Below are 27,977 nucleotides of genomic sequence, written 5' to 3' on the forward strand. Positions count from 1 at the left end.
AGAAGACTAGTGGGAGTGCCATTGTCTTCTTAATATTGTATGTAGATGACATACTGATCATTGGAAATGATATTCCAATGTTACAATCGGTCAAGACTTGGCTATCAAAAAGCTTTTCCATGAAAGACTTGGGAGAAGCATCCTATATACTTGGTATAAAGATCTATAGGGATAGATCTAAAAGGATGCTAGGCTTGTCCCAGTCTAGGTACATAGATCATGTGCTGAAAAGATTCAGCATGGAAGGAAGTAAAAGAGGTTACTTACCTATGAGTCATGGCATACGTCTCTCTAAGAAGATGTCTCCTAAGACATCTGAAGAGAGAAATAGAATGAATTCTATTCCCTATGCTTCGGCAGTAGGATCGATTATGTATGCTATGCTATGTACTAGGCCTGATGTTGCTTATGCCTTAGGCATAACAAACAGATTCCAGGCTGATCCAGGAGAGGATCATTGGATAGCTGTGAAAAATATTCTTAAGTACTTGAAAAGGACTAAAGATATTTTTCTAGTTTATGGAAGATCTGAGTTGAAACTAGAAGGATTTTCTGATTCTAGTTTTCAGTCAGATCCAGATGATAGCAAGTCCACTTCAGGGTATGTCTTTACCCTAAATGGTGGTGCAGTGAGCTGGAAGAGTTCCAAACAGCAAACTGTGGCTGACTCAACTACTGAGGCAGAATACATTGCTGTAAGTGAAGCCGCTAAGGAAGCTGTCTGGATGAAGAAGTTCATCTCTGAGTTAGGAGTAGTTCCTGAGATTGCTGGACCAGTCCCAGTTTATTGTGATAACACTGGAGCTGTTGCTCAAGCGAAGGAACCAAGGTCTCATCACAAATCCAAGCACATTCTAAGACGCTTCCACCTTGTTCGAAAGATCGTCGAGAGACAAGACATAGTGATTGAACGAGTAGACACAAAGAACAACCTAGCAGACCCGTTCACTAAAGCTCTACCACAACAGCAGTTCGATCGCCACCTCGATTGTATGGGGATGAAATATAAGAGCGATTGGCTTTAGTGCAAGTGGGAGATTGAAAGAGTAGATGCCCTACAAGCCAATCGCAATATGTATTGCGGAGGGTTTTCTTTTGATTTTCCAAATCATGTACATGACATTTAAATATGAATAAAGGCATTGTGTTTTATCATATGCTGTTGATTATATTTGTGATAAACTCCTTAGATTAGGGCAATGGTTTTGAGGCTATGATGAGATCATACTAGTGAGACCTAAAATCCTGAAATCCTAATCTTAAATATTCCAAGTCATTGGTACATTGAGTCAGAGATCAATGTTTACCAGAAAGACTGGCACATTTTATGTATGCTCAATGCAGAGGGTGATTGATCTCACAATCACTTGTGTGGAGACACTAATACAAAGATGTGGGTGCTCATTAGAAGAATGAGTTCACTGAATTGACCTACAAAGAGAAAATCTTATGAAGTCTTACTTACATGTCAAAAGATGATTCTCTTAGTGGGAGTTGTGAAACTGATCCTATGACCTGAGATCACCATGGTATCTTGTGCACATGAACCCATATTTTGGTTTACACTCATTCATGACAATAAGTTGTGTACGAGGTCTTCTGGATATGGTGAATTGTGTATGAAGATTATGAGTAGGTCAACAAGGAATTAATCACTTCTAGTAAGAGAAGATAGCATCCTATTTATTCTAATCATATGATAATTCAGGAAGCCTTTGATCAAAGCAGAATGAAAATTAGAAAGAGTTTCTAATGTTTCATTATTTGAATTATCATTAAAAGATTGAGAAAGATATGAATATGAAATTAAGTTTGACATATATTCATACTCATATACATATTCGGGATGCAGTTTGATTAAAGGATTGAATTGCACGGTAACTTGCCACTGAAGGGTATTTTTGGTATTTCCACCAAATTCCATATTTTCTGGGTAGACATGACACGTTGCTAGACGTCAATCTTATCTTATAGGTTTGATCGAATTAAAGAGTTTAATTCGATCACCAATTAGAAAGGATTCTAATTGTTAAGTTCGGGTTCGCGCAGTTTGGACTTAAATCGATTAAAAGAGTTCTAATCAAATTGGGTCAACTCGCACTCACACCTATTGCTGGCTAAGTATGGAACCCAATGGGTCACACACAAGAAAACTTATCAAGGGTCTAATTGGATTAGATCATGTTTGCAAGATAAACATCCTAGCAGGTGTTGCAAACCCTTAGCTCCTAATTCGAATTGGATTCGAATTTGATTCTTAATTGATCTAATTTGATTAGATCATGTTCTAATATGGGTTAGCCAAGAGTTGGCACCTAATTGGCTTGGTTTGAGTCTAATTGGATTAGATTTGATAAATCATTCAATTTAGACCGTTAGATCTTGATCTACCATTGGATGAAGACATAATGGAGAGTTGGTTTAACCCAATTGGATTGGGTTAGAGGATGGCTATCATAATTGACCATTGGATCTTAATCCCACCATTGGATGAAGACATAATGGGTCAAGTGAATGGCGCCTTGCATTGGAGCCCTTGGATCATCATCATGAAAGATCAAGAGGTGAGGCATGATGGACATGTGATTGGCATGTGATGTTGACTTGGTCAAAATATGGCACCACATGAAAGGAAATATCATTTGATACACCTCCTCACTTGATTTGTGCCTCCTCTTATTTGATATGGCCCTTTAGATGATGCCCTTTCATGAAAAGATATGTGGATGGGATGCATCCCTTGGAGATGCATCCCTACGCCTATTATAAATAGGCTAGCGCTCCATGGGTTTCATCATTCCAACTCCACCGCATTCTCTCTCCCTTATCCCTTCTTTCTTACAAGGCTTTGTCTCTTTCTAGCATTGCTTCTAGGGTGTCCTAATCCAAGACAAGGTGGTCTTCTTTAGGACAAAAGGATTAGAAGTGATTTTAGAAGGTGAAAGAAAAATAGAAAGAAAGGAAAGCAAGCCATTAGAGTTCTTTAGAAGAATTCTGCATTAAGGATCAAAGTCTTTGGAGCTTAAGACTTGAATTAAGTTTTCGTGTGGATCAACGTTGGAGGGTGAACATTTGGGCACCTAGTGGAAATTCTGCACATTGGATTAGCGTTAGAGGTATTCTTCTATTTCTGCATTTATATTATATTATTTGATTGCTTCTATTAAGGTGATCTAGGCTTATAAGGGTTTAATGTTAAGGAACTTTATTAAGAAATTTTTAAAATTCCTAGCTTCCGCTGCACATTATAACATGCTAAAACCCTTCAAAGGTCACCCCCATCTTTGATCCTTCTTTCCTCCCCTCCTCGCCGAACCTTGCTGGCTATTTTCTTCATCGAAGCCGGCGCCCAAGGTGACGCTCCCTTCCCCACTCACTCTATTTGTCTCTCACCTCCCCTTGCCTCCGATTTTCTGCACCCACCCCTTTTCTCCCTCCTCCGTTTTGTTCTCTCTCTACCATCCTTCACTGTCTTTTTCTTCTCGATGGAGGCGTCGTGTACCATGGTTCTTGGTCCTCCTCCGCCCACACATCCTTCTCCTCGTTCTCCTCTCCCTCACCCTCTCTTTGTGCCCACTCTTTTTATTTTACTATAGCCTTTTCTCTCAACCCATAGTTCTTTAAGCACTTGATTAATGCATTGCTATGTTATAACTAATCTTGGTTGACTTCCATGAAATTTTTTTCTTGGTTAAATTAGTTCATATTGGTCAGATTTGTTTCCTCAAGACCGTTGCTTTATGTGATTACATACACTTTCTAGTTCTTATTCAGCTAATTTACCAAGAACTCGTTTTACAAAAAAATCTAACCGATTGATTATTTTTCTCAAGTGTATTATTCTTTTTTTTGACAATACCTTTTTAAATTTAGTTGAACAAGCTTTAAGGGATTGAGTGATGCTAGGATGCTACTAAAATCAATTGATTTGATAAATTCGTTACACTTGGATAGTTCTTTGATGAACCGGACCTAAACAAATAGATCCGTCTCAGACTCGAATTTTTTTGACTTGGAACTGAATTATACATGGACCCGATCCGACCCGACCTAATTGACCCGTTGGGTCAAAATTGTAGCCATAGATTCGACCCAATTTGACCTAATTTTCTATTGGATTAGATCTGGGTGCAAATTTAGGATTCAAATAAGAAACCAGATTCGATCGAAATTACTCGTGACCGCCGGGTGTAATCCAAACCATTTGCACCCGTAAAAAACACATACTTAACGATTTTCTAGAACCTAAATTTTCGCTGGAAGACCTCTTTTGCTGATGAGTTGGAGCCTTTATCTCTGAGTCAATTCCCACCTGAACCTCTTTTTTAATATCTGATAAAACTAGTCCCTCCCCAGTCATACAATGGCTCTGTCTCCAATCTGTAACCGTGTTTCACCGCGTGTTGTAACCAACTCCAATTTAATAAACAAACAAATCCCCCTGGCTCTTCCTCCGATCGGCTTCCAACCCACGCTCTTCCCCTTCCTTCTTCGATGGATCTTGCCGGCGGCGAGTACATGCCTTCCAATGCGACTCCCACCACCAAAGAGGCGCGTCTCCGTCGCGCCCACTTCCCCGGCGCCGTCAAGCAGCGCGCCTACCGCTTCGACGGCCTCGGCAACTACACCACCAAACAATGGGACCTCACACAAGCCAACGGCAGCGGCAACGGCGAAGAGTTCTACTGGTACCACGTCGAGCTACCCAAGGGGAACCAGAAGCTAGCCGGCTTCGCTCAATACCTCATCGACGTCCTCTGCCCGCCGTTAAAGCTCCACGACATCCTCGCTTTAGTTAGCAATGGCCCCTTCGTCGGCCACGTCGACGGCGCGTTGGTTTTCCGGGTGAACTCCCCGGGCCCGGCGGCGAGCAATTTCACTCTCCGGCTTGCGGCGAGGGTGACGGAGAACTCGGTCGTCACGGTGTCGCTCGGGAGGGTGCCGAGGCTCGGGTTCTCGCCGACGGGGCAGTCGCTGCTTTCGGAGATTCCGAGCGTCGGGGGCGATGGGGAGAAGGCGGCGAATGGGAGTTTTTTGATTCCGGAGCATGTGCTGGAGTTCTTGTTGACGATGAATCACTCGGAGGAGGCCGACAACCCGGTGCCGAAGACGGTGTCGAATTTGGTCGTCCATATTATTGATACACATTTGGATCATATGCAGGATATAGTGACAAAGATGGAGATGGAATTGGACTCTGTGGAGCTCGAATTGGATAAAGGTAATTCATGCTCCTGACAAATCTTGCTCATGTAATATTTCTCTCTCTTTTTTTGTTGGATTAGTGCTTACTAATTACTGCTTAATCAGATTCTAAGTTTACAAATTGCTATTTATCTGGATGCAACTGTTCTTGATGTATTCTGAGTAACTGATGATTCTTGTGACATAAGTTACACGATTAGGAACACTTGGTTGGATAAGCAATAAAAATTTGTTAATAATTTGTGGGGGATTGGGAGAAGTTGGACCTGGAGAAAAGGTATTCTTAGGTTGAGAATGAAATTAATGAGGATTTGAGAGGGTAGATCAACTAAGTTGTGTGTATTGGAAAAGAAGGAAGACGTATTAAAATTGCATTGGTGGTGTTGGCGAAAAGAGACATACATTTTAAGGAGATGAGAATTTAGGGACTTCTAAGAGTGGACCAAGTCCATCAGAAAGGATGCCACCTCATGATGGAAGACTTATTTCAGATCTGAGAATAAAAAAGTGATAAATATGCATATCACCACATGTTGGGTCTAGTGTAAGTTTAAATATTTGTTGAAGAAAAGATTTATTCCATCACGAAAAAAAGCGAGAAAATATCTACTCGGATTTCCTCAAAGACACATCTTCCTCTGGACGTTTTGATAATAGGAAACACCTTTTTATTTCCTTTCATTGCTGGACCTGGTTGGTTCATGTGGATGGACTATTTGAAGATGTATATTTAAGGTATTACTTAGGAGTATGAAGTTTACATTATGGATATATGATTGGGTTGCAGGTTATTTTCTTGAAGAATAGATGTTTTGCAGTATATTACGTGGTGTATTTATTGAAAGGAAGCCCTATATTGCTTGAGTTTAGCTTGGAGAGCATTTCAATTAGATATTTGGTGTTGCTTCTTAAGACAAGATCCAGTGTAGGGATAGAAGGACGAGCTTATTACATTACAAGTTAGTTTCTAAAAGTCCGTTGAATGCCAATGATATCGTCGTGAACTACAACTCTACAAGGTTATAAGCAAGCGATTCACAAATATGAACTAGTGCTATAAATACGCTTACTGTTGGCTTCAGTAGAATATGTATAAAATAAATTGTCAAGTTTATACCAAAATAATTAAGATTTGTTTCAACTAGATGCTTAGTTCGGATTGTTCTAAATTAATAAAATTTGTTTATGGATTCAAAAAAAAGTCAAGGGGAAGGAAAGGAAGAGAATTTGGGGACAGTGATTTTTATAGTGGAGGCATATGGTAGCTTTGTCAAAGAAGTGATTTCTATAGTGGAGCTATATGATACTAGATTTTGTTTATCATGACTTTAAAGTGAACGAACTCAACATTTTCATGGAACAAAATACATTCACCATGAACTACTTTCTTGCACCAATTAGGAAATTCTGGCTTCAATTTTTTGATAATTATTTTTAGGTTCCAAACAAGGTTTGAAGTTTCGGCTGAAACAATCCTTTTTACCCAACACCAATTTGAAACAGACCAAAATATTCAGTTTCAGTCAGTTTCAACCAAAATGACTGAAACTGTTTTTTTTTTCGTTTGACAAGTTTATATGTTCAATAAATTCTAACATTTTCTGGAATTTGTTAGTATTATTGAATGTCACATTTATCTATGGATCTAATAGTATATTTTATGTTACTTTTGGCTAAGTTTTGTAATTATTGTGCACAAGTTGTTAATTTATTGTGTATCTTTACTGCTTAATAAAGTATCATGTGTTACTTTGTTTCTTTTTCTTATTCAAATGATTTTTTTCTCTTCTTTAGAATAAAATGATATAACCACTAAAGTAGTGAAAGAGAATATGTTCTTATTTTGATTGGTCTTCTCTAGCTTTATGGATTCAAATGCACTTAAATGGTTTTGTTCTTACTTAGTTTGTGTTATTAAATGAAATATGCTTTGGGAAAAGTTAATCATAACAGAGAAAATATGAAAAATTATAAAAAAAAGAGAAAAATGAGGGAAATTACAAGAATTAGTGAAAAGTATAAGATATTATAAATGTTAGAGAAAGTACAAATATGTCTAACGTGTTAAGCTTTGAAACAGTTAGTAACTTTAGTTTTCAACCTGAAACTACCTAAAGTCACAAATAATAACCCTAAAGAACTCAAAATACAATCAGTAATATAGAATAAAATTTTGCTATTTTTCTTTTTTTGGAGCGAAATTTGCCGAAATCATTGAAACAGCCAAATCGTAACTCTACTTAGAGGATAGAAACTAGACTTTTGAAACATTAGTTCCAATAGTTGAGCTCATCCATCAAGCTATCACAACTCTTCACAATCTTCATCCTTTGAAAGTGAAGGCAATTTGGTGATACTGTATCCTGTTTCCCATCTTTAAATGTCTGTTTGACTTGGTGACTGAAAGGGATTGCTTTTAATGATGGAATCTGCAGGTATATTTTTTGAGCTTAGCATATTACTTTATGATTACATTTTCTTTTATACATGATTGACTTTCTGAAAGCAGAACATTCCTTGGAAAAGATGCTTCTATCTGAAATTTATTTTCCTCCACCAAAAGGGTTTTATGCTTGTTTGTCTTCAACAAATTTGTTTACAGACCAATAATTTGGTCATCCATCAAGCTGGGACAACTTTATACAATTTCATACCATCGAAACAAGACCATATATCTTCTGTGTCTCATAAACATATCATCAGTTTGTATAACCCACATGAGTATGTATATCAGCAGTTACGTACTGCATACTTGTTGAAAAGTTTTTTATGATATTACTCAAGTGTTTGTAAACTTCTATTAATCTCAGAGAGAAATAACAATTGACATTTGTAGTCAATCAGCCTTATATTTTGTCGAACTGGCCCTTTATAAATTTCTGTAGCTTTAAAAGCTACACCATAAGCTCATAGTAGGACGTGTAAAATAATTTATTAGAGTAGTCATATTCTTATATGCTTCCATTGTTTATGGAAAATAAATAAATAAATAATGAGATTACTTCACTGCAGGTGGCTCCTCATTAAAGAAACAAATGTTGGATGACAGAAGATTCCCCAAAATGCATCTGAATTTGCAGCGCCTTCTACAGGTAATTCTTTTCTTTCTCACGAGCATAATTTGAATAGGAAATATTATTTGCTAACTCTAAATCCTAGTCATCCAAGTTGGCTGGTCATTCAATGCTGTCTCAATTTTGAACTCTTCTGGTTGTGTTTATGAACGCCCTGCAGGTAGTTTCTCATGGCGAACAGGTCTTTCCACGTGTAAAAGAGAAGTGTGCAACCAAAAGTTGGTTTGCAAGTGAAGACGTTGTTGCTCTTGAAGAACTAATTGGTCGTCTTAGGAGGCTAAAAGAGAATTTGGGATTTATAACGAATCGGGTGACAGCAGTTCAGGCTGGTCTTGATAGCTGGCAATCAGAACAGATAAACCGGAAGCTATACTACCTTTCTTTCCTCTCGATGATCTTCCTTCCATTATCTATTGTTACTGGAAGTAAGTTTTCTTGCCCTACAAATCAGAGTCTAAGTTTAAATTACCGGTTTCTTTCGATAGTAGCTGATGGTTTCATTTTTCTGCTGCAGTATTTGGGATGAATGTCGGAGGTGTTCCATGGACAAATCAGAGGGACCCTGAATTGAAAGATGGATTCATTAATGTTATGATAGTCTGTGCAGTGATACTGTTTCTTTTGTTATTCTGTTTCATCTTTCCATCTCTCTACACACGTGTATCTGCTTGGAGAAGAAAGCATGCACTGAAAAAGAGCTGGTCTCTTAATAGAAAATCTTTCTTGAGAAGAACGCTTCCTAATGGTGGACTTCAGAGAGAAGGTTACACACGCATCTGACTAGTTACCTCCAGGTATTGTATGTCTACTCTGCTTATTGCTGCTATTGTATTGTTTTTGTGGGGCTTCTACTCTACATTTTAGATAGAGAAGATGTCCTTGTTCTCAGATATACTTTCCTTTCTTGACATTAGCACATCTAAACAGTTCTTTCATGTGCATGACTGGTTCTTCATATGTTTTCAGGAAGTCTTGTCCTCCTGCCCCTTGAAAGAAAAGTTTGTCTTAACACGATCATGGAGTAAAATTTCAGAGCATGGAACACCAAGGAAAGATTTCTTCCTTATATTCAGATGTGAAAACGAGATCAGTGGGACCTCTGCATCAGAAGCTTGAAGTGTGCTCCGAAGATTGAAAAGTAGTTTGATATTTAATTTACAGTGTACAAAGAAAGTTAAAATCATCATCTATTGAAACTTCTGAATTTTTTTATTCATTATTGTTTTGAAAGTGTAGAGCTGTTGCAATTATTGACGAAGAAAGATAATAATTCTGGGTCATTGGTTAATCTTCTATCCATTCCATTATCACATTTTATTCTACCAAAAAACGAAGACATCATATTTTACGAGAAACATTTTGGCCCAAATAATATTTCTACCATTGAATTCAAACTCCAATTTCTCAAACTGTCATCTGTCTCCATATCATACAAATAGAATTATGCATCTGCGTGGAACTTTGCAGCATGCGATTTATCTCATGCTTGCATTGCTTCAGGAAAATTGTTGAGGTCACCATTCGCAGTATCGTCTTTTCACCAATTGAAAGACTGATAGGATAACAGTTGGGTTCATCAAGGCAATTACTAATTTTAGTTTCACTACTTTCACTCGATTAAAAGAAGTAAGCTGCAATTGTTATCCGTTCTACCTCATTTTTTTTCTCAGTATATAATGCGAACACTGACAGTTACCACCCCTGATTTTATTTTACAACTTTTTTCTCTTTTCAGAGCGATCATGCCTTTGGTTTTTTATCCAAAGAGCCAAGAACTACTCATCTTTTCCCCTTCCCTTGGGCCAACTCTAGCCAGGCATTTATCATGTGCATCGCTCATGTCCCACCCTCGTTGCTCTTGCTTATTATTCAAGCGATCTCAACATGCCTGTAGCCAAACTCCTGCAATATGCCGGTTTGAACTTTTCATGAAAACCAGGTTGGGACATACACACATCTGATTGTTATATAGGCTGGCCTCATTATCTGAAATCAAAAGTGTAGCTTGTTACATGGGTCGTGAGTGGGAACTTAGTTTCCGCCTGGGTATGCGTTCTTGGATTGTTGTTGCATATTCAGCTCCTGTTGCAGCTGCTACTGCTGTTTCTTGATCTACCCTTTTTTTCCTACCAAAGGATCGGCCCAATAATATCACACTGATAAATAGCGCAATATTTGTTCGTAAATTTCCGCTGTTTGAATATTGAACATCACAAATAGGAATGAAACAGCTATATGAACCATTGGCGAGATCATAGCCTCTGTTCCTCGGGTAATATGAGCCCTTAGGTTATCTCATTCAACCATCACCATGATTGCATCTCTACCCTAAGGATGGTCTCAATACATTATTTCCTCCATGATCCTAATATACATGTAACTTGAAATCTAATTAGCAGCCTTAATTGAGTTTTCTGTAGGGAACAACAACAAAAAGCGGGACACTGGTGTACCTTCTTGCCTTGGACATTCTTGACTAAATTATGGATATGCCAAGGCTTGCTTGCTTATTGCATAGTATTATTTTGCATAGCACCAATCTATATAAACTGATGAGAACCTTCCGTACTCAAAGCTGGAGGGCCAAGTCTATATCATGATAGAAAGGCATGCAGCTTCTAATAAATTTTAGCAATCAAAATAACAACAGAAGCTCTTCCAATCACCCCATCGCGCAATCCCGAGCTTCATCCCCTCCTTTTCATCCTCACAAAACACGTTACATCTACAACCAACATGCATGTTCAACAAAACCATTTTTGCTTGTATTCATAGAGAGGAGACACCCACCTTTCCATGGGCATCGTGAAAATTTTGGATGCTTCATGTGAATCCTGTTGTAATTTATAATTGCACTCTGCACTCAGCAAAAGTTCTAAAATTTATCAGGTATTGCATGTATTGCATTTAACTCAGTTCTTCCAGGTGGAATCGCATCTGGTCGCATTCCAAGTACTAAAACTATTCACTAGTAACGACAAATACAAGAACTGTCTGCAGTTTACAAGCATAATTACATTTCAATAGTACTAAAACACTTAATAAAAGAAAAAGAACTTATACGTTCATTCTCCAAAAATATAAAAATAAACTGAGAGAATAATCTGATCTGAATTCTCTGGATTATAAACTAGTTTTTCTTTTAACTTTTCCAGCTAAAGTTTGAATACATTTACTGTGTCATTCCTTGATGAAATATATTTCTGCCACTGCTACATCAACAAGGTCACCATAAGATTGAAGACAAATTCTTCCTCGTAAATCAGGGAACTGAGGCTTATCCTAATGAATGCACCTCTCTGAACTTCTGGGTTCCAGTCTTGGATGTTGCATTCCTAGTCTTCAAACCTAGATAATTATAGTGCAGGTGGATTTCCCTCCCTTTCCTATGAAAAAAAGAGGGTGGAGAGTGGAAAATTTGATCCAGAAGGATTCTCATACTCGATATGGACCATTTTGACCACTACAAGCAAGGCTGGACAGAGTTCAGAAGCAAGATCTACCACATCGGAAAGCCAAATCGTAGGTCAAACTTCCGGAGGCCATAACTTGATCATATGATGTCCGATTGAGACGATCTTTTTCTGACGCGGCTGATATATTCTCTGAGAGACTCTCTCTCCCTCTGTTTGATGCCGAGCAGCGCGTCCGAACTGCAGTGTTATCTTCGGCTAGAGGAGAAGTTTGTCGCGAAGAGGGAGGCAAGCTGTTGGAATGAGTGGATGGACTAGAAGCCCGGAGAACTAGAATCGAGCCGCCTTGCAAAGGGTCACAAGAAATGCCTTACAAAGCTTGTCGTCGGTGGCTCCGTGCAGCATCATGAAGGCCTTGAAGCTCTTAAGGTGATCCAGAGGATCCGAGGTGCCATCGTACGACTCTACTTGAAGCATCTTGAACCGAAATAAAGTTGATTCCTTCATGATTTGCCTGATGAAGGGAGGCTTCGAGAAGAAGTTGAGCTCGTTTTTCGCCCTCGGAACCTATCCTTTGAGAACTTGAGTCTGTCGACTCAACTCCTCAATTCTTCTATCGAGGTCCGCATCCCGCTGGGGTGGGGTCTCCACCTGACATGAAGGCGAGAGGCTCGGAACAAAGTCTTCGTTGGAGTGGGGGTTTGGAGCATGCCGCTTCCCATGCTGTCTAAGGCTGCTCCTCTGGGTGTGTCGACTTTGACGCGACCGCTCGAAGTCCCAGCCGTGAGCGGTGGCTGACTAGGCGCATGCGATGCGTTGACGACTGAGAATAGTGGCTGGGCTGGCCGAATTCCAGTTGGACTGGCTTCGGTCGCGCCACTGTCTGCTCCAGGCCCTAGACCGCCACGGTCAACGCCTGCACATATTGAGTGAGCAAGTTGAATTGCTCATTGTCCACAGAGACGGCGGATTGTTCTGGCAGAGCAAGTTCCGGGCTCTATAACGACCCTCGGGAACGCGGCGTTGTGAAGCACATGATGCGTTGTATGCTCCTCGCAACCTCATGTCAGTTGTCTCTCCCTTTGATTGATGTTGATGTAGCTGGGGGGTGGCCCTTTCTCTAGCACCAATCTGTTGCCGCCGAATCCGGACCAAGGTCAGTGTATAGCTCAGTCGACTCTGAGGTCGGCTGGAGACGAGCTAAGCAGGTCGGTTGGGGTGTTGGATGTTGGGCTCCTCCAAAAATGGCCTATAAGAAAGTCCACTTGACGGAGAGTTTCTAGTCGAGGATCGTTCAATGCCTAAGTTAGAATAACGAGGCAATAGTACGGTATGAAGAGGGTTTCAGCAGAGGGTGACTCTATGAGTAATGTTGCATGTGTTGTATACCTGAGGTCCCTCATGCTACCTCTTTATATAGAGGAGTTCACTTTGTCGTTACCTAACCTAACATGGCGTGGCCAGATAATGGCTGGAAATACGGCCACGGCGTGGGAGCTAGTCCATGGCACTGTCATGACTACGGGCTGCCAGAGCTGTCGATTGTTAGGACTGGTAGGGCGCAAGCCATAACACTGCCATGACTGCGAGCTGCCAGAGCTGTCGATTGTTAGGACTGTCAGTTCTTATCGACACGTGCTGATTGTTCTCCTCGGCTGGGGCCGAAGTCGTTCATCTCGATTTATGTTCAATGTCAAGGAAGTAGGTCTAGCCTGAGGTCAAGGTATCTAATATTTTCCCCATCAGGACCTAAACCTAGAAATTAGTAATAAATTAGATAAGCAACTTAGAAGTAGATAATTTCTACCAAAACCCAAAACTACATATCTACTGCAATTGTAATCTCTTTATTTTATTAAAAAAAGGCTTCTAATATTCATCCATTTCGTGCCATATCCTTCATGGTAAATCAAATATCATGGCAAGCTACAACAACGTTACTTCATACCACAAGGTTCCAGAATCTCAAAGGTCTTGTCAGCAGCAGCTAAGAGGACTTATATTGGCTGGGGATCTTCCCTATACAATATAAACTGATAAAGTTATGAACACAATTTGATGAACCACTCATAGCAATGTTTTCAGGATCTTGTCGACATTATTTTCATGTACAGCAAATTTCAGATACCGAAAATGGACTCATGCTCATCTAAGGTTCATTATCCAGGTTGGCAAAAACATAATTTTCTTCTCATATAAACATCCCATAGATTTATTTGTGGAGTATTAAATTTAGAATGGGTTTTCAAGTCCAGCTAAAATTAGCTTTTATTCTGAACACTTAGGCAAAGGTAGAACATAGAGAAGAGCCTAGATGAACATGACCTACAACATCAATGCCATGGAGAAAAGTTGCTGGTAGATACACAAAAAATTCTTTGGTTTATTCTCAGGTAACTGGAAAGCATCCCTGTGATCACTCAGAATCACGTCCATGCAGTTAAACTAAAACTGTGTTTAGATGAATGAAATCTCCTATGAACACTTTGCTTAATCAGATGCATATTAAAAAAGAAATGGCTTTGGACCCTAGAAATTCAGTTACAGGCATCTGACAGATAAACTGAAATGAAAAAGACCATGCAGTGTATAACTTCTTATGAAGAGGGAAAAAAAGAAGTATATGATTCCTGTCAGCATATACTGGTAATATTCGATTCATGAAACAAATATTGTAATGATATTAAACTGCACCTTCAGTGCTTATTTTATCAAGATATGAGCATACTCAGTGAAGGCTGGTGCAGCATATGTAAAAGTATAATCCGGCATATTACAGTGTCTCACTAGTAGTCTAGCATATGTAATTTTGAAGGTGCATGTTTAACACTCAGTCATCCAAAAACCTAATCAAAAAGCTATGATTAAGTAATGACTACTAACAACGAGAATACCAGAATTACAAAGTCAGTGCTGATGTTTCCACTATATCAGGAGAGACGTTATCTGCAAAAGAAAATTTTAAGGTTCTGTTCACTGATACTATATTTCACAGTAATATATAAAGACTAAAATTAGCAGAAGTTGTAAAGATCAGTCAGTACCATTTGGTATGCCTGTAGAAAGCATTCGATCTATGTTATCAATGCGCCTCTGTATTGACTTCAAGAGCAAGTTCAATGATGAAACTCTCTTACGGATAGAGGATATCTTGACTGCATGTTGCATAATGAATGGCATGGGTGCATCTTCTACTAGCTTATCTAGTTCTGCAACAACAACATAATATAGGAGGATTTAGCAATCAAGAATAAATTTTAAAAAGACAAATAAAAGTGCACACGAATGCATGTTGAGACAATCACCAATATGGAAAAGAAAAACATGGTTCAAGCACAACTGCTCAAACTTTGATTTACACTGATTTATTTATTCAGAAAATAAGTAGCTATTTCAAGGAAAAGTAATTGAAATCAACTTGTGCCACATAAATTTTTAACAGAAATAAGGTATAGCCTACAATAGAATAAGGGTCTAAGTACATGTCTTGGGCATGGCTATGAGTGTTATCTCCCATATGGCAACTGGTGCTAGGAATATTTAAGTCACTAATTCATACATCTAGAGGGAAACATAAGTGAATAAACTATAAAACATTAGAAATTTCACAGAAAAAAAAATGATTTATTGGGCTGTTGGGACATGTGGTTTCCTCATATATATTGACATCCTTCATATGATTGGGAAGGACATGGGAGAGGAGTTGGGGAGAGGAGAAAGAAGATATAATCAAAGGATGGAACAAATTCCATCAACCAAAATTTTCAAAATGCAGGATATGACCTTTTCATATGAAGTCTAGTATCCTAAAAATCCTGGGTTGGTAGGATCCATAGCATTCCCAGATCCCCTCAGCTTCTCCCCCTCCTTGACTCTCTCCTAAACTCTTTTCCATCCATGAGAGGGATACCACACTGATGTGGGAATCAGGCATCTCCCCTATAATAGAGGGAAAACTGAAGACTGAAATGAGCAAAATCAAATTAACAAAATAATAGAACTGATAGAAAACAAGAATGCAACAAGGAGTCAAAATTGAAATCATACCTGACATTCGTATACTTTGAATAACACATCAATAATGTGGAATGATTTGTAGTGAAGAAGTCTGAAACATATAATTCATTTTTCCTTGATAGTTCAAAACAAAAGGCAGTCTAGAGAGGTATATTAAATATGTGCTCTAATAGAGGTATGCACATGGAGAACACAGGGAATAAGGATTGAATTTGTTTTCGACATTAGCCAGCTTTTAAAGCTGACACTAGAGAAATTCCTTACTAGCTGTTGCATAAAAAACATAGTTACATCCCTTGATCCCTCGAAGTTATTGCATAGATCAGACATGAGCTTAAGGTCATTTCTGAGTTACCTGCTAGATTAAAACCTAAATACCATAATCAGTTAGTTGTCTATCTGATGTGCTTAGAGCAAGCATGTGAGCTCATCTTTCCTTTGCTTTTTTCCTTATGGTGAGGAAGATGGAATTAAGCTAAGTTCAAAACCTTGAGGAGCTGTCTAGTAGGAGCATAAGACCTGAAATAGAGTTATTCCAATCAAACACCTTGCAAATCAGGGATAGACTTGGAATAGGCTATGCCCATTTTACATGGTATGGCTATTCCAGGTGGATCCCTTAACACCAGATATAGTAAGGGCTAGCAAAAGAGGAGAAAGAAATCGAGAGAGAAGAGAAGCAAGTAGAAGAAGGGAGATAACAAATGCACTCCACCAACCCTACAAGATATGTATTTATATAGACACTAGATGACCATACATATTCCAATGCATTAATGCTTACAACTATAAAATACTTCTACAACCTCTAATGAACACCATGCAATGAGCTATATTTGATGAAACTTACAAACACAAAGATTTTTTCCACATTTATGAAAACATAATTTAAGAATAACAATCACTAGCTACTAATAACTAATAAATACTATTTGACTAGACTTTTGACTTAGACCCACATATTGGATAATCCAAAATGGGCTGATCCAACATGGTTGGTCCATCGCTCCTACATAGACATTCCACTGCATATGAACTCTTACTTGAGTTTTTCAATCGTCAATGCTTTTAGAATTTCATATCTTCAAAGTGTATTACCTTGATCTTGTGATTTGTATAACCTCCAAAAAATAATTCGCTTCTTGTTGGATGTTAATGATGGAAATAGGTAATGGGCTGATCCAACATGGTTGGTCCATCAGTCCTACATAGACATTCCGCCGCATATGAACTCTTCCTTGAGTTTTTCAATCATCAATGCTTTTAGAATTTCATATCTTCAAAGTGTATTACCTTGATCTTGTGATTTGTAAAACCTCCAAAAACTAATTTGCTTCTTGTTGGATGTTAATGATGGAAACAGGCAATAAATGAGATTGGTTTTTGGACAGAGAGACAAGAGCACTAGAAGGTGTAATTGAATGAGTCTCCTAAATCAAAAATATGACTTTGGCCATTGCTTTCTCCATAAAGATTTTGAGACATGAAGTCTATCACAAAAACTTCAAGTTCCACCTTCAAATATGAATTTGAAACTTCAACTTTCACTCCTCTTAAATAGAACACTGATTATATAAAGCTAATTGGATTAATGCGTTTATTCGCATTGCTTCTTTGGATTATATGAGGTTGAAGAACTAGAGGAGGAGATGAAGAAGTTCTTGGAAGAGAACTTAACGATAAGATTTCACCACATTAGAAAGCATTTGAGGTGAATTCCTAACTTCAACCAACTTCTCAATTTGTGCCTTTCCCTTAAATTGATCTTGATCCTATAATGGAGGAACAACTTACAATAGTTACTCATCATAGAAGTTCTAGTAGTCACAAGTCAACATCGCTTGAAGTTGTCTGAAATAATCTTCAAATTTGTTTGCTTGTTCTCTGAGCTGATTGGTTACTTCTTTGAAACTTTATTCAGCCTTCTATTTTATCAAAGTGTTATTCATGTTGACGAACTAGCTCATCATGATGTGAAAGGAGTTCATCATGCTCATTGTTGTTGCTGACTATAATTTTAAGATGGAGATATCTTCTTGAAGAGGAGAGAATTGGAGAAAGGATAAAAAACCAATCGACAATGAAGATAGTAGGGTTAAGCAAACGAGGGAAAAGAGATCGAGATAAAGAAATAGGAGAAGGGAGATAACAAGTGGAAGCCAGACTAAATACAAATAGAATTACACAAACAATTCAATTCTTCATTATATTTCTTTCCTTACTACATATCTATTTTTATACTCACAAAATGACCTCACATATTCCAACGCATTAATGCTTACAACTTTGTAAAAGACAAAAAAAAATACTACTACAAACTCTGAAAGACACCATGCATAAACCATATTTAATAAAGCCTATAAACACTAAATGACTTATTCTACATTTATGAACACTTAATTTAGGAATAATGACCACTAGTTGTTAATAAGTAATAATTAGTATTTGACTAGACTTTTGACTCAGACTAGCATATAGGCTACTACAAAATGGGCTGATCTAACATGATTGGTCCATCGCTCCTGAGACACCTGCAAATAGACTTATGTCATGTTTTATGCTCATTTCTTATGCTCATTTTGGTCATGCCCCTTAAGAATTCCTCTCTCGTCTTTAACCCCAACCCCTCTTTCTTTTTTCACCTGATTGTCCCATACCTTCACTGCTCATGGCCATCCCAACATTGATGCCGCCACCAGACAGCGCGAAGATACATGGTATTGTGGTTGGTGGCAAGTACCAATCCTCAAGGTAGTGAGGCTTTAGGTTGCTTCCTCATCATCTGTAGCATGCTTTGTCTCCTGATCTGACATCTTTTGGAGTGTCTTCCATCAGCCACCACCACATCCTCCCTCAAGGCCACCCCTTGCTCCAAGATAACCTGAAGCTCCATTTTGCAAAACTCTAGAAGGTATGTCAAACCTATCTCTCTTTCTTTTGTTTTTTCGAAATTTTTTAGGGCTAGGGGTGGCAATTTATGACCCAACCAACAACCGACTTTAGATAAACAGGTTCAAGTTTAGTATAAATAGTTTTAGGTCATTAACAGGTTGAACCGACTTAACCAATTTAGTTAAAATTGATCTAGTTTAGGTTTAGAGTACTAACCTGTCTAACCTTACACCTGTTTAATAATTGCACCAGTTGACATGGTTACAATTCGATTCACTTAAGACCCATTTAATTTTTTTAAATTGTTTATGATTTGTTTAGCCTATGTAGAACATATTTATTTTTTTATCACAGATCAGACTTGATGCAGCCTGTTTATTGAATGGGTTATGCATGTTGGAACAGGTTACCTATTTAATAAATAGGCCAGCTTTGGTTTTTGATTTATGATCCATTTAATAAATAGGTTTGGTTCAAGTTTGACAGGCTTTTCCTAATAGTTATGTCTCAATCCAATCCAAACACAACCTAACCCACTGTCACCCCTATTTGGAGCTGTGCTTCCAATGAAGGGAAGCATGAAGACAATGTTGTGATGCTCATTGAAATGAGAGAAGGTGGTGTGTCAATGATGTCTTGGGGTATGCTAGTGGTGGAATCCATCCACCACCCTGTCCTACAAGTTGAGTGCCATGAGACTCAGCATGAAAGATGGAACTAATCCATATATCTTTTCCATCAATTTTATTAGCTTGATATTAGTTTATGACTTGCTTTGGAAACATGGATTGATGATTATGATCTCATTTGAAATTATGTTTTCTGTAAAAAATCAATACATTTGCTACAGTCTTTTCACCTTTCTCTTGCAGTCATCTGCAAACTCGCCATGATAGTGACTCCACTACATGACTGCTCATGCATGGTTCCATGCAAGAATTGTAGTATCATATGAAAACTTCTATGATTTATGTCATGAAGGCTATTAAGAATATTTGTCGTGCTTGGTTCATGGTTGGATATTAAAACTTCTATGATTTATCTCATGAAGGCTATTAAGAATATTTACATTGATTTTGTTTTGATTCTCAAGTAATGTTGGTGTACCTACTTTTTTTGTGATCATAATCTCATTCATAGCCATTTATGCCTAAAGTTTTTTTAAAAGTTTGACCAGTGCTTGTTTGACCTAAGAGGTTATTGTTGATGCTCTATTTTCTTTCCACTCATAGATCTATAGGCATGATAATAAATCAGTTGCCTCTAGGAAACGAATGTCCAAGAGCAATAGAAATGTGCCATTTAACAAAAATATACAAAAGATCACTATGACATGATTGGCTAATTGGATTAATCCACTAAACGAACATTTGTGAGCAAAGTTCGCCGTCTCGATACCAAACTCCGTACCAGTGCCACACTAGCACTATGTTTGTACTGTATGGTATGGAATCTTTTTGGCGTACCAAGTGTTAGTAGGCCACCCATACCAGGTACCGATACCAAACCGGTACGGTACGCCCCGTACCATTCGGTTTGGGCCAATATGGCGAACCATGTTTGAGGAATAATGAAGGATCAAATCCTTCTGAGCAATTCTGTAGGTGACAATTTCCAAAGGAGAATAGAAAGGCGATAATCTCAACCTTTAACTAGCAAATGTAGAATAATTTTGATTAACAAAAACTGAAGAATCAGTTGAAAACTTTGAAGGCGAGCTTCTAACTCCACTAGAAGCTCAAAAGCAAAACTGGACGAGAATGGCACTTTGTCAAAAACATACGAACTTTGTGACCAGAAGAGGGTTTAAGTATGGTGATCACGGTAAGCATATATAGTTAGTCATGTTAAATTGTTTCCTTTAAATAAATAATCCAACAAATGACACATGTTATAGGTTTTTCTATATGTAAGCAAATCCTAAGTTGTTTGCAGGGACAAAGCATTTTCCTTACTATAAGGAAATCAAGGTGTTACATGGAAAGATTATAGCAACTAGAAAGCATGGAAACATCACCATGATAACTAGTTGATCGCTCTAAGTATAACTCCGCTATGACTAGATCAAATAATATGGAATGAATCATAAGTCCGGCCTTAACCTAAGCGAAAAAAGAACATGATCATACCATGTCTTTGAAGAGCCCATTATTCCTTTACGGTTTCTAGTCTAGTCAATCTAGTCCAGGTGGGCCAAGCGTAATCCTATAGATAAATTATATGGTGATCGAACAACTTCCTCTAGCAAGAGGCAAAGCACTTGTTCATCTTTCTCTTAATGTGGTAGAAGGTATCAGTAGGCAAGCATGTTGCTTAGTGGCTACTGGATGGGAATATGGCTGCTATAGTCAAGATGTGTCTTGATTAAGGATTGAATTGCTAGGAGAGATTCTAGGATTGGCTTTTGAAGAACATTGGTTGCATCTAAGGCACTAAAGCATGAGAGCAATAAAGATGTTCTTATGAACCTAAATGTAAAGAAGTACTCTAAATGGGTAATAAACATACCAAAGTTCGACGTCTCGGTACCGGACCCCGTACTGGTACCATCTTATTACAATGTTGATACATATGATATGGAGACTGGTTCGGCATATTGAGTGTTGGTATGCACCACATACCGCATACTGGTTCGGTAATTACACGGTACAGTATAGTTGGTACACATCGGTATTGATCGGTACAACAAACCTCGAGGCATACAGTTATGCAATTATCAGCCTTAGTTGTCTCTAGCATATTCCTTAGCAATTTCCACTAAGACCATCCAATATCCATGGCACTAGCATCAAGCAATATAGTAGTGATGGACCCTTTTGGATCTCATTTTTTGATGGGCATTTGGTTGTATCCTCCTTGGACTTGGTCATTGTAATTTTAGCTCAAACTATGTGTGATGGATTGTTTTAAATTGGTTACTATATTTTTGGTAATGTTTTATACTTTTATGGGTTGAATCAACCTAATTTTCTTAGACATTATTCGACTTTCTCATTTGGATGATGGCTATGATGTTTTATGGTCGGCATTATGATGTTTGTTATTAGATCATTTATCTATATGTGGATTATTACTTGAATTATTAGCATGGATTTTTGAAATTTCTTATCTAAATCCTAACTCATATTGGATGGAATTATGTTTATGATTGCCAATATTATGTGCATGTCATTCTTGATTACAATAGGCACATGAATGGCTATAAATGTGCATAAAGTAATCACAAGCATAATTCGATCCAATGATGACTCATGGGTAACACTCAAACCATTAAGTATTATCATAAAATAAAATCAATAAGTAGAGTCAATCTGCAGTAATAATTTCAAGTGGTTGTTGGCATACTATTAAACTCAAACCATTCAATAAAAAACATTGTATAAAACATCACAACCATCACCAAATCATAAGCCTAGCAACATCCACCAAAATTAGGTGGATTCAACCACCAGAAACTATTAAAATACAATAACCAATTTAACATAATCCATCACACATAGTTTGAGTTAAACCAACATTAAACAAGTCTAAAGGTGGACACACAACCAAAAGCCCATCAAGAGATAAGATCCAAAGGGGGCTCCATTATTCAAAAAAGCTAAGAACTTACTACGTTGGCTGATGGTATATCGGAAGTTCTATGGCATAAATGATAAGGGATGGTGCTAGGGAAAACAAAGCCAAAAGACTGATTGAATCAATACTTGGCTTTCTACCCGCTAACATCTACTAGGGTCAAGCACATGCAATACATGTGGCTACAAAGGGGAAATAAGTAATGAAGATTTCAAGCTCTATGATACACCCACAACCATTATGGGGGTTTTGCATGACAATTTGGTGATTATTTGGAAGGGGAAGTAAAAATAATGGTGGGGTCTTACTTTGGGAATTTCAATCATAACAGTAGAGATGTTGCTCTCACCCTTGAAAGACTTAAATGGAGCTATTGTTCCTTCAGTACTCAATTATGGAATCCTTCTTAATTTAGCCACGGTATCCCTAATCAGGTACACATATAACTTAGTAACCATGCTCTTCTCAAAGAGCTACAAAGCAATCCCCATTCATCTCATCCCAAATCATGTAATATCCAATCATACCTTTGTTTCTATTGATGCCCTTGTAGCACATGAAGCTGAAGAACATGAACCATAGGCCACATCTTACTAGAGGATGTGGCATTTGATTACCAGAGGATGCCACATCCTACTAGAGGATGCTATTTGATTACCAGATGGGATCAACAGGATGAAAACTTTGGCACACTTGGACTCGAGATCATATTGCCAAGGAGCAATTAGCTCCTCAAAGGCATGGTAAGATGAGTCCTTTCTTCATATGGATTAAGGCCAAACATATTGATCAATTCCATCACCAATTTAATTATAGCGAGTACCAGCATCATCTATCAGTGTTAATTTACCTTCCTAAATCTTTCTCCATAACATCTCAAGCCTCATATAGCAGGCAGACATCTTGTCCCTACAAAAAAATACATACTTAAAATTTGCTCATACAGAAAGAAGCCATAGCAACCAGTATTTGATTGATTATTTAATTAAATAAAACAAATTAACATGACTGATTACATGTGCTTAGTGTATTCACCATGTTCCAGCTCTAGGGTCAGCACAGAGTTCATAGATTATTTCACAAAGTCTCATGTCGATCAACTTTTGCTTGCAGACAGCTAGAAGACCTGGAAGCTTATCTTCAATATTTTCAACTAATTCTTTAATATTTTCTTATCAAAATTATTCCAAGTTTGTAGCTTAAAGAATAGGAATACCATATTCGAACTCTCCGTTGTATGCTGTTTAAGACGATACCTGATTTTTGACTGGGTTTTCTCCTATCCTAGTCCTTAAAAAAAAAAAAAAAAAAAAAAAAAAAGAAGAATAACATAATGCAAAACACTTAAATAAGGATAATAAACTCAAAATAAATGATGATGCAATGAAATCTAGTGCTTTTATGAGCTAAAATTGATGCCTTAAATAAGTTAAGTTAAGATCATGATCAGAATTAAGCAAATAAACAACTATTCTGGTAATAGAAACCAATATAGGACATTATTCAAGAAGGTTTTTATGAGATCGGATCTGCTAATCATCAGAAGGCTGCCTTTAACTGTTGAGGAGCTTCTCCAAGTCCAATCAGTAGTAAGCACAACCACCTCCCTTAATCAGCAATCTAGTAGTGAAGAATTAAACAGTGGATAAGGGCTTAGATAAGATGGCTGTTGTAAGAAGTCACAGTATCCATAAAATTTAGGTCCAAATGGGTTTTGGATAGATCAAAGAGTCTGGTTTAGGCAGCAACAATAGGAGGGAGATAGGAATAGATAAGGGTTAAAGGTTGAAGGATTCATTGTAGTGATTTGAGGGTTTGGCAGCTAGAGATTTTAGGGTGTTTGTGCCAAAGGAGTAAAAAACAGCTCTAGGCAGAAAATAATAGTGATAGAGAAATAGGAGAAGAGAAGACTGCAGTTACTCTAGCAGGCGCCTCACTCCCAACTTCGCATCACATGAAGCAAATTTAGAAGAAAGGAAACTGATTTCATTTATCAACATTATATGAAAACACTAGCGGAGGGCAGCCACTATTTATAAAAAACTTAAAAGGGGTTTATGACCAAAATGTCCCTTCATGCAGTTCTAACTGCAAGCCAATCCTCGCTTCATACCCAAGTAATTTGTTGACCAATTCAAATGACTCATAAATCAAGTTAACTTGAAATACAATAACCATCTCTAGTTGCCCAAAAAAGTAACTAGATGGCCAAGAAAAAATGAAAAATAAAAAAAACAATAGAAAGTTGCATGGGCCTAATTAATAACTCAAACAAAAGATTGTCCCAATAATACTTAATTACTCTAAATTTGGTTGGTCATTGTCCATGGAAGTTCCCAATCAGCTCCACTCCATTCATTTCCAATCCACAATTTTCTAGGTTTATGTCAAAGATGATAGTCTCCTTTGTGATCAAGGATATGGATGTACGAGCCTATAAAACAAATCGTGTTCAAGCAAGATCATATGTCAAAGATGATAGTCTTAAACTAATACCGATTTCCATTAATGAGGGAGGATCTTGCAGTAGCAGCCAAAAGCCTCACCAGCTTGAGCGTTGCCACTTGCCCCCAATCACCGGTGCTGGGTACGAGGGCAAGAGCCAAATGACATAAAGAAAGCAACACCAATGCCAAAATCACCACAAGCAATGAGGGGAGAATAAATTTTGCGGGGCACCAACAACAATGCGCACAAGAAACAGGTCTTATGCTCCTACCACATAGGCCCTAAAGTGATTGCAACCTTAAGGAAAGTTATTTTTGTATCATTTTAACCACCAAAGTTACACTACAAAGCTAAATCATTGACAGCACACAGAATATATTAAAATCAAGGAAATAATACCCAGTTATTCTAACCCTTACATTGTGATAAAGAAATTAATTTTAACAGCATGGTCCAAGCAAGTGGGAAGCATTATATACACCAAATTCTTCCTTAAAAACCATGTATCAAGGAAATAACCTAAAGCAATTAACTAAGAACTCATAACAAAGGCTTCCCAATAATAAGAAATGCAGGATATTTTCCCATTCAATCTAAGAACAGATACTCAAAATATCCATGCAAATCCATAAAATGACAAACTGATTCTTTTACAAAGAACAAGAAAGAAACAGCAACATTTATAAATTTCTCAAAGCAAAATGGAAAATCAATCAAAATATAGAATTCTTCCATCAGAATCTGACAACATAACCTATGAAACCCATAAAATTCGAATAAAAAAAGCAATTTTGAATTCAAAACTAAGAAGAACGCTACATCAAAGTCTGATAACACCCTTTTCCCTTAAAATCGAGATGGCAGAAGATGACAAAGCTATACCTCATTTTGAAAATGATCTGAAATAGATAGACGAGAAGAATTACCGCCAGTGAGACGATCGAAGGAGAGAAGGAGATGGTCCTGACTTCGAGCCGCGCCCTCCGCTCTGGCATCGAATTCCCTCATCACACTCCACAACGTCGTGGAGATCGCCCTCGCCAGGGCCTCGCATCCTTCCCGGCAGTGCCCGAACTCCTCCGCCCAGGGAGCTGCCGCATCGATGACGGTCGCGATATGCTCCGACGGACCGCCGGCGGACGCGAGGTCTTCGCCGTCCATGGAGTGCGATTTCCATCAAGAGACTCTCGAAGAACGCCGCAGAGCCGGGAGGGGTAAGTTGAGCTGCGGTGAATCAGAGAACATAGCTGTGGAGTTTGATGTAATCGTGGCCGTCCAATTCATGGAATTCTTGAATCGGAGAGTGGAGATCACATGCTCTTCAAATTGGAGTTCGCGGTTGAAGGAGCCACCGATTTTTAATTTTGTTATTTTGTTTTTATCTCTAGTTATCCAAATCTTTTCCGAATTTTTAAGGAATTTGCCATATTTTTTTCCAAACTTCAAGTATCAATCTCTAGGCTCTAGCTCAATTTTTTCTTAATGCTTACTTGCCACTATAAGCCAATGAAGTCTACTTAGGCTGGTGATAGTTGTATAAGAGTCCTGCATTTGAATTGAAAGGTTATTTCACCAAAAAAAAAAAAAAAAAAAACCCAAGGTTAGAGGTAGAACAATTATTGTCTCATATACGGAAATCCAATCTACTGCTCAGTTACTCTTGGACCCGCAATTGGGTGTGAGTATTGAGTTGTACATTAGGTTTGGGTTTGCATTTGGATCTAATACATGTATTTTGGCTTTGGGTATAGTACGCCAAATCATGAAATCCAATGATTTATCTATCCTACATATTACTTATATATGGGTTACTAAAATAACTTAAGATCTTCACTATTTTGTGCTAATTAGCATAGTGAATGGTGAAATTTTCCGGTATATGTCTGGAAGAAAATGTAGAAGGTGAGAAGGGAAGGGAGAATTCAACTGATAGCAAAAAGTTCATCTAACAGCAATACGTGTTGGTTTGGTCTCCTTGGAATCCATTGATTTAATCTAGTTCTCAAGAGGCTTTGATCTCTTGTGAAAGGTTGTAGATTCAAAGATACTATGCAGTTGTGATAGAGGAACTTCACAATGCTATCGAGAAAACTAGTGTTGATAAAAAAGAATGAATTAGAATAAGAAAAAAATTGATCATAGTAATGGTGACAAAAAGTACTTGTCAATTAACAAAAATTCTTATAAAAAACCTTTCAACGGCAAAGCTACAAAAAAATACGTTCAAGGTGGTTTGAAAGCTACTAGAAAGAGTTATCGTTAGAGATCTAGATGAGATCCTATTTTGTTGCAATTCTAAAATAAAATTGAAAGAAAGTAAAGTTGTAGTTAGTGGCCCATGGAGTATTGAGGAAACCTAGATTGTTTTGAGAGAATTTACAAGGAAAGAGATTGGAAATGGAATTGAAAAGGTGGAGGAAGCCGACTTAGAGAGTGCAGTCACATGTTGGAAAATATTTGCGTATTAGAATTAGAATTGATATCATAAAACTAGTTTGTACTCGGGAGAGAAAGAGGTCATAAAATTGTTGTGCCAAAAAATAGTGTTGGTAGATAAGGATGATTAAGTGCCTTTTTAAATATAAGAAAGTATCAAATTTCTGCTATTATTGTGATCTTTTAGACTAAAGAGTTTGTTCAAATAAGGAGGTAGTTTTGGAGATGACCCCGCATCTACATTACAAGCTTTGGATGAGTGTGGATTCCTTCTAGGCATAAATGTAGTTGCTTATAAGAAAAATAATGGTCTCAAAAAGGATCAAAAGGAGGGGAAAAAGTTATGAATGAACTATAACGCCTATGCAAAATCAACCATGGTAAAAATGATGAAACCATAATTTGTAGATAACCCAAGCTATCATATATTAATAAGTTCTTTAAATGATAACAAGATACCTTTCTGAACATCTGAAAACTATATTGTACTTTTGCATCCTAATTCACCATGATCACTTGAAAACCTAATTTCTATTTTAAAACTATTTTATGAATAATTTTCTCTATTTCTCGCCAAAATAAAGTTCTACAGCCCTTGCTCTAAGCCAAAACTCATTCTAAACCTTTAATTAAACCCCCATAATCATGTCCTAGACCAATCCCCACCTTTCTCTAATTTAGTCTAATTCCATCAAAAGTCATGTTTTCATTTTACCATATTTGATAAATAATTTCCTTCATTTTTTTCAATTTTGCCAACAAACATTATCTTTTTCTCTTAAATCCTACTATCCATCTGTTGCCCAGAGATGGTCACCCAAGAGGGGGGTGAATTGGGTGTTTTAAAACTTTTCGCCTAATTAAAAATAAAACACACAAATATATGCACTAAAGTAAAGAAGGAGGAATGAGAAAG

General features: G+C 37.7%; 2 protein-coding genes across 2 annotated transcripts; one reads left to right on the forward strand and one right to left on the reverse strand.

Annotated features, from left to right (window-relative positions):
- Positions 1–4,296: 4,296 nt before the first annotated feature.
- On the forward strand, positions 4,297–9,509 carry LOC103698989 (uncharacterized). The gene is made up of 5 exons (XM_088710536.2): positions 4,297–5,221; positions 8,218–8,297; positions 8,440–8,704; positions 8,794–9,073; positions 9,246–9,509. The coding sequence occupies exons 1-4, from the start codon at positions 4,495–4,497 to the stop codon at positions 9,057–9,059; spliced, it is 1,338 nt and encodes a 445-aa protein (XP_088566662.2). The 5' UTR covers positions 4,297–4,494; the 3' UTR covers positions 9,060–9,073; positions 9,246–9,509.
- A 4,840-nt stretch (positions 9,510–14,349) lies between these two features.
- Positions 14,350–25,851, reverse strand: LOC103724383 (uncharacterized). Its single transcript, XM_008815617.5, has 3 exons — positions 25,552–25,851; positions 14,737–14,901; positions 14,350–14,638 (listed from the first exon to the last, which is right to left on the reverse strand). The coding sequence occupies exons 1-3, from the start codon at positions 25,784–25,786 to the stop codon at positions 14,592–14,594; spliced, it is 447 nt and encodes a 148-aa protein (XP_008813839.3). The 5' UTR covers positions 25,787–25,851; the 3' UTR covers positions 14,350–14,591.
- Between the last annotated feature and the right edge of the window lie 2,126 nt (positions 25,852–27,977).

The sequence above is a fragment of the Phoenix dactylifera genome, chromosome 14 (assembly GCF_051530095.1).
Source record: "Phoenix dactylifera cultivar Ajwa chromosome 14, Ajwa_hap1_PhDact_Kaust_v1.1, whole genome shotgun sequence".
NCBI lineage: Eukaryota > Viridiplantae > Streptophyta > Magnoliopsida > Arecales > Arecaceae > Phoenix > Phoenix dactylifera.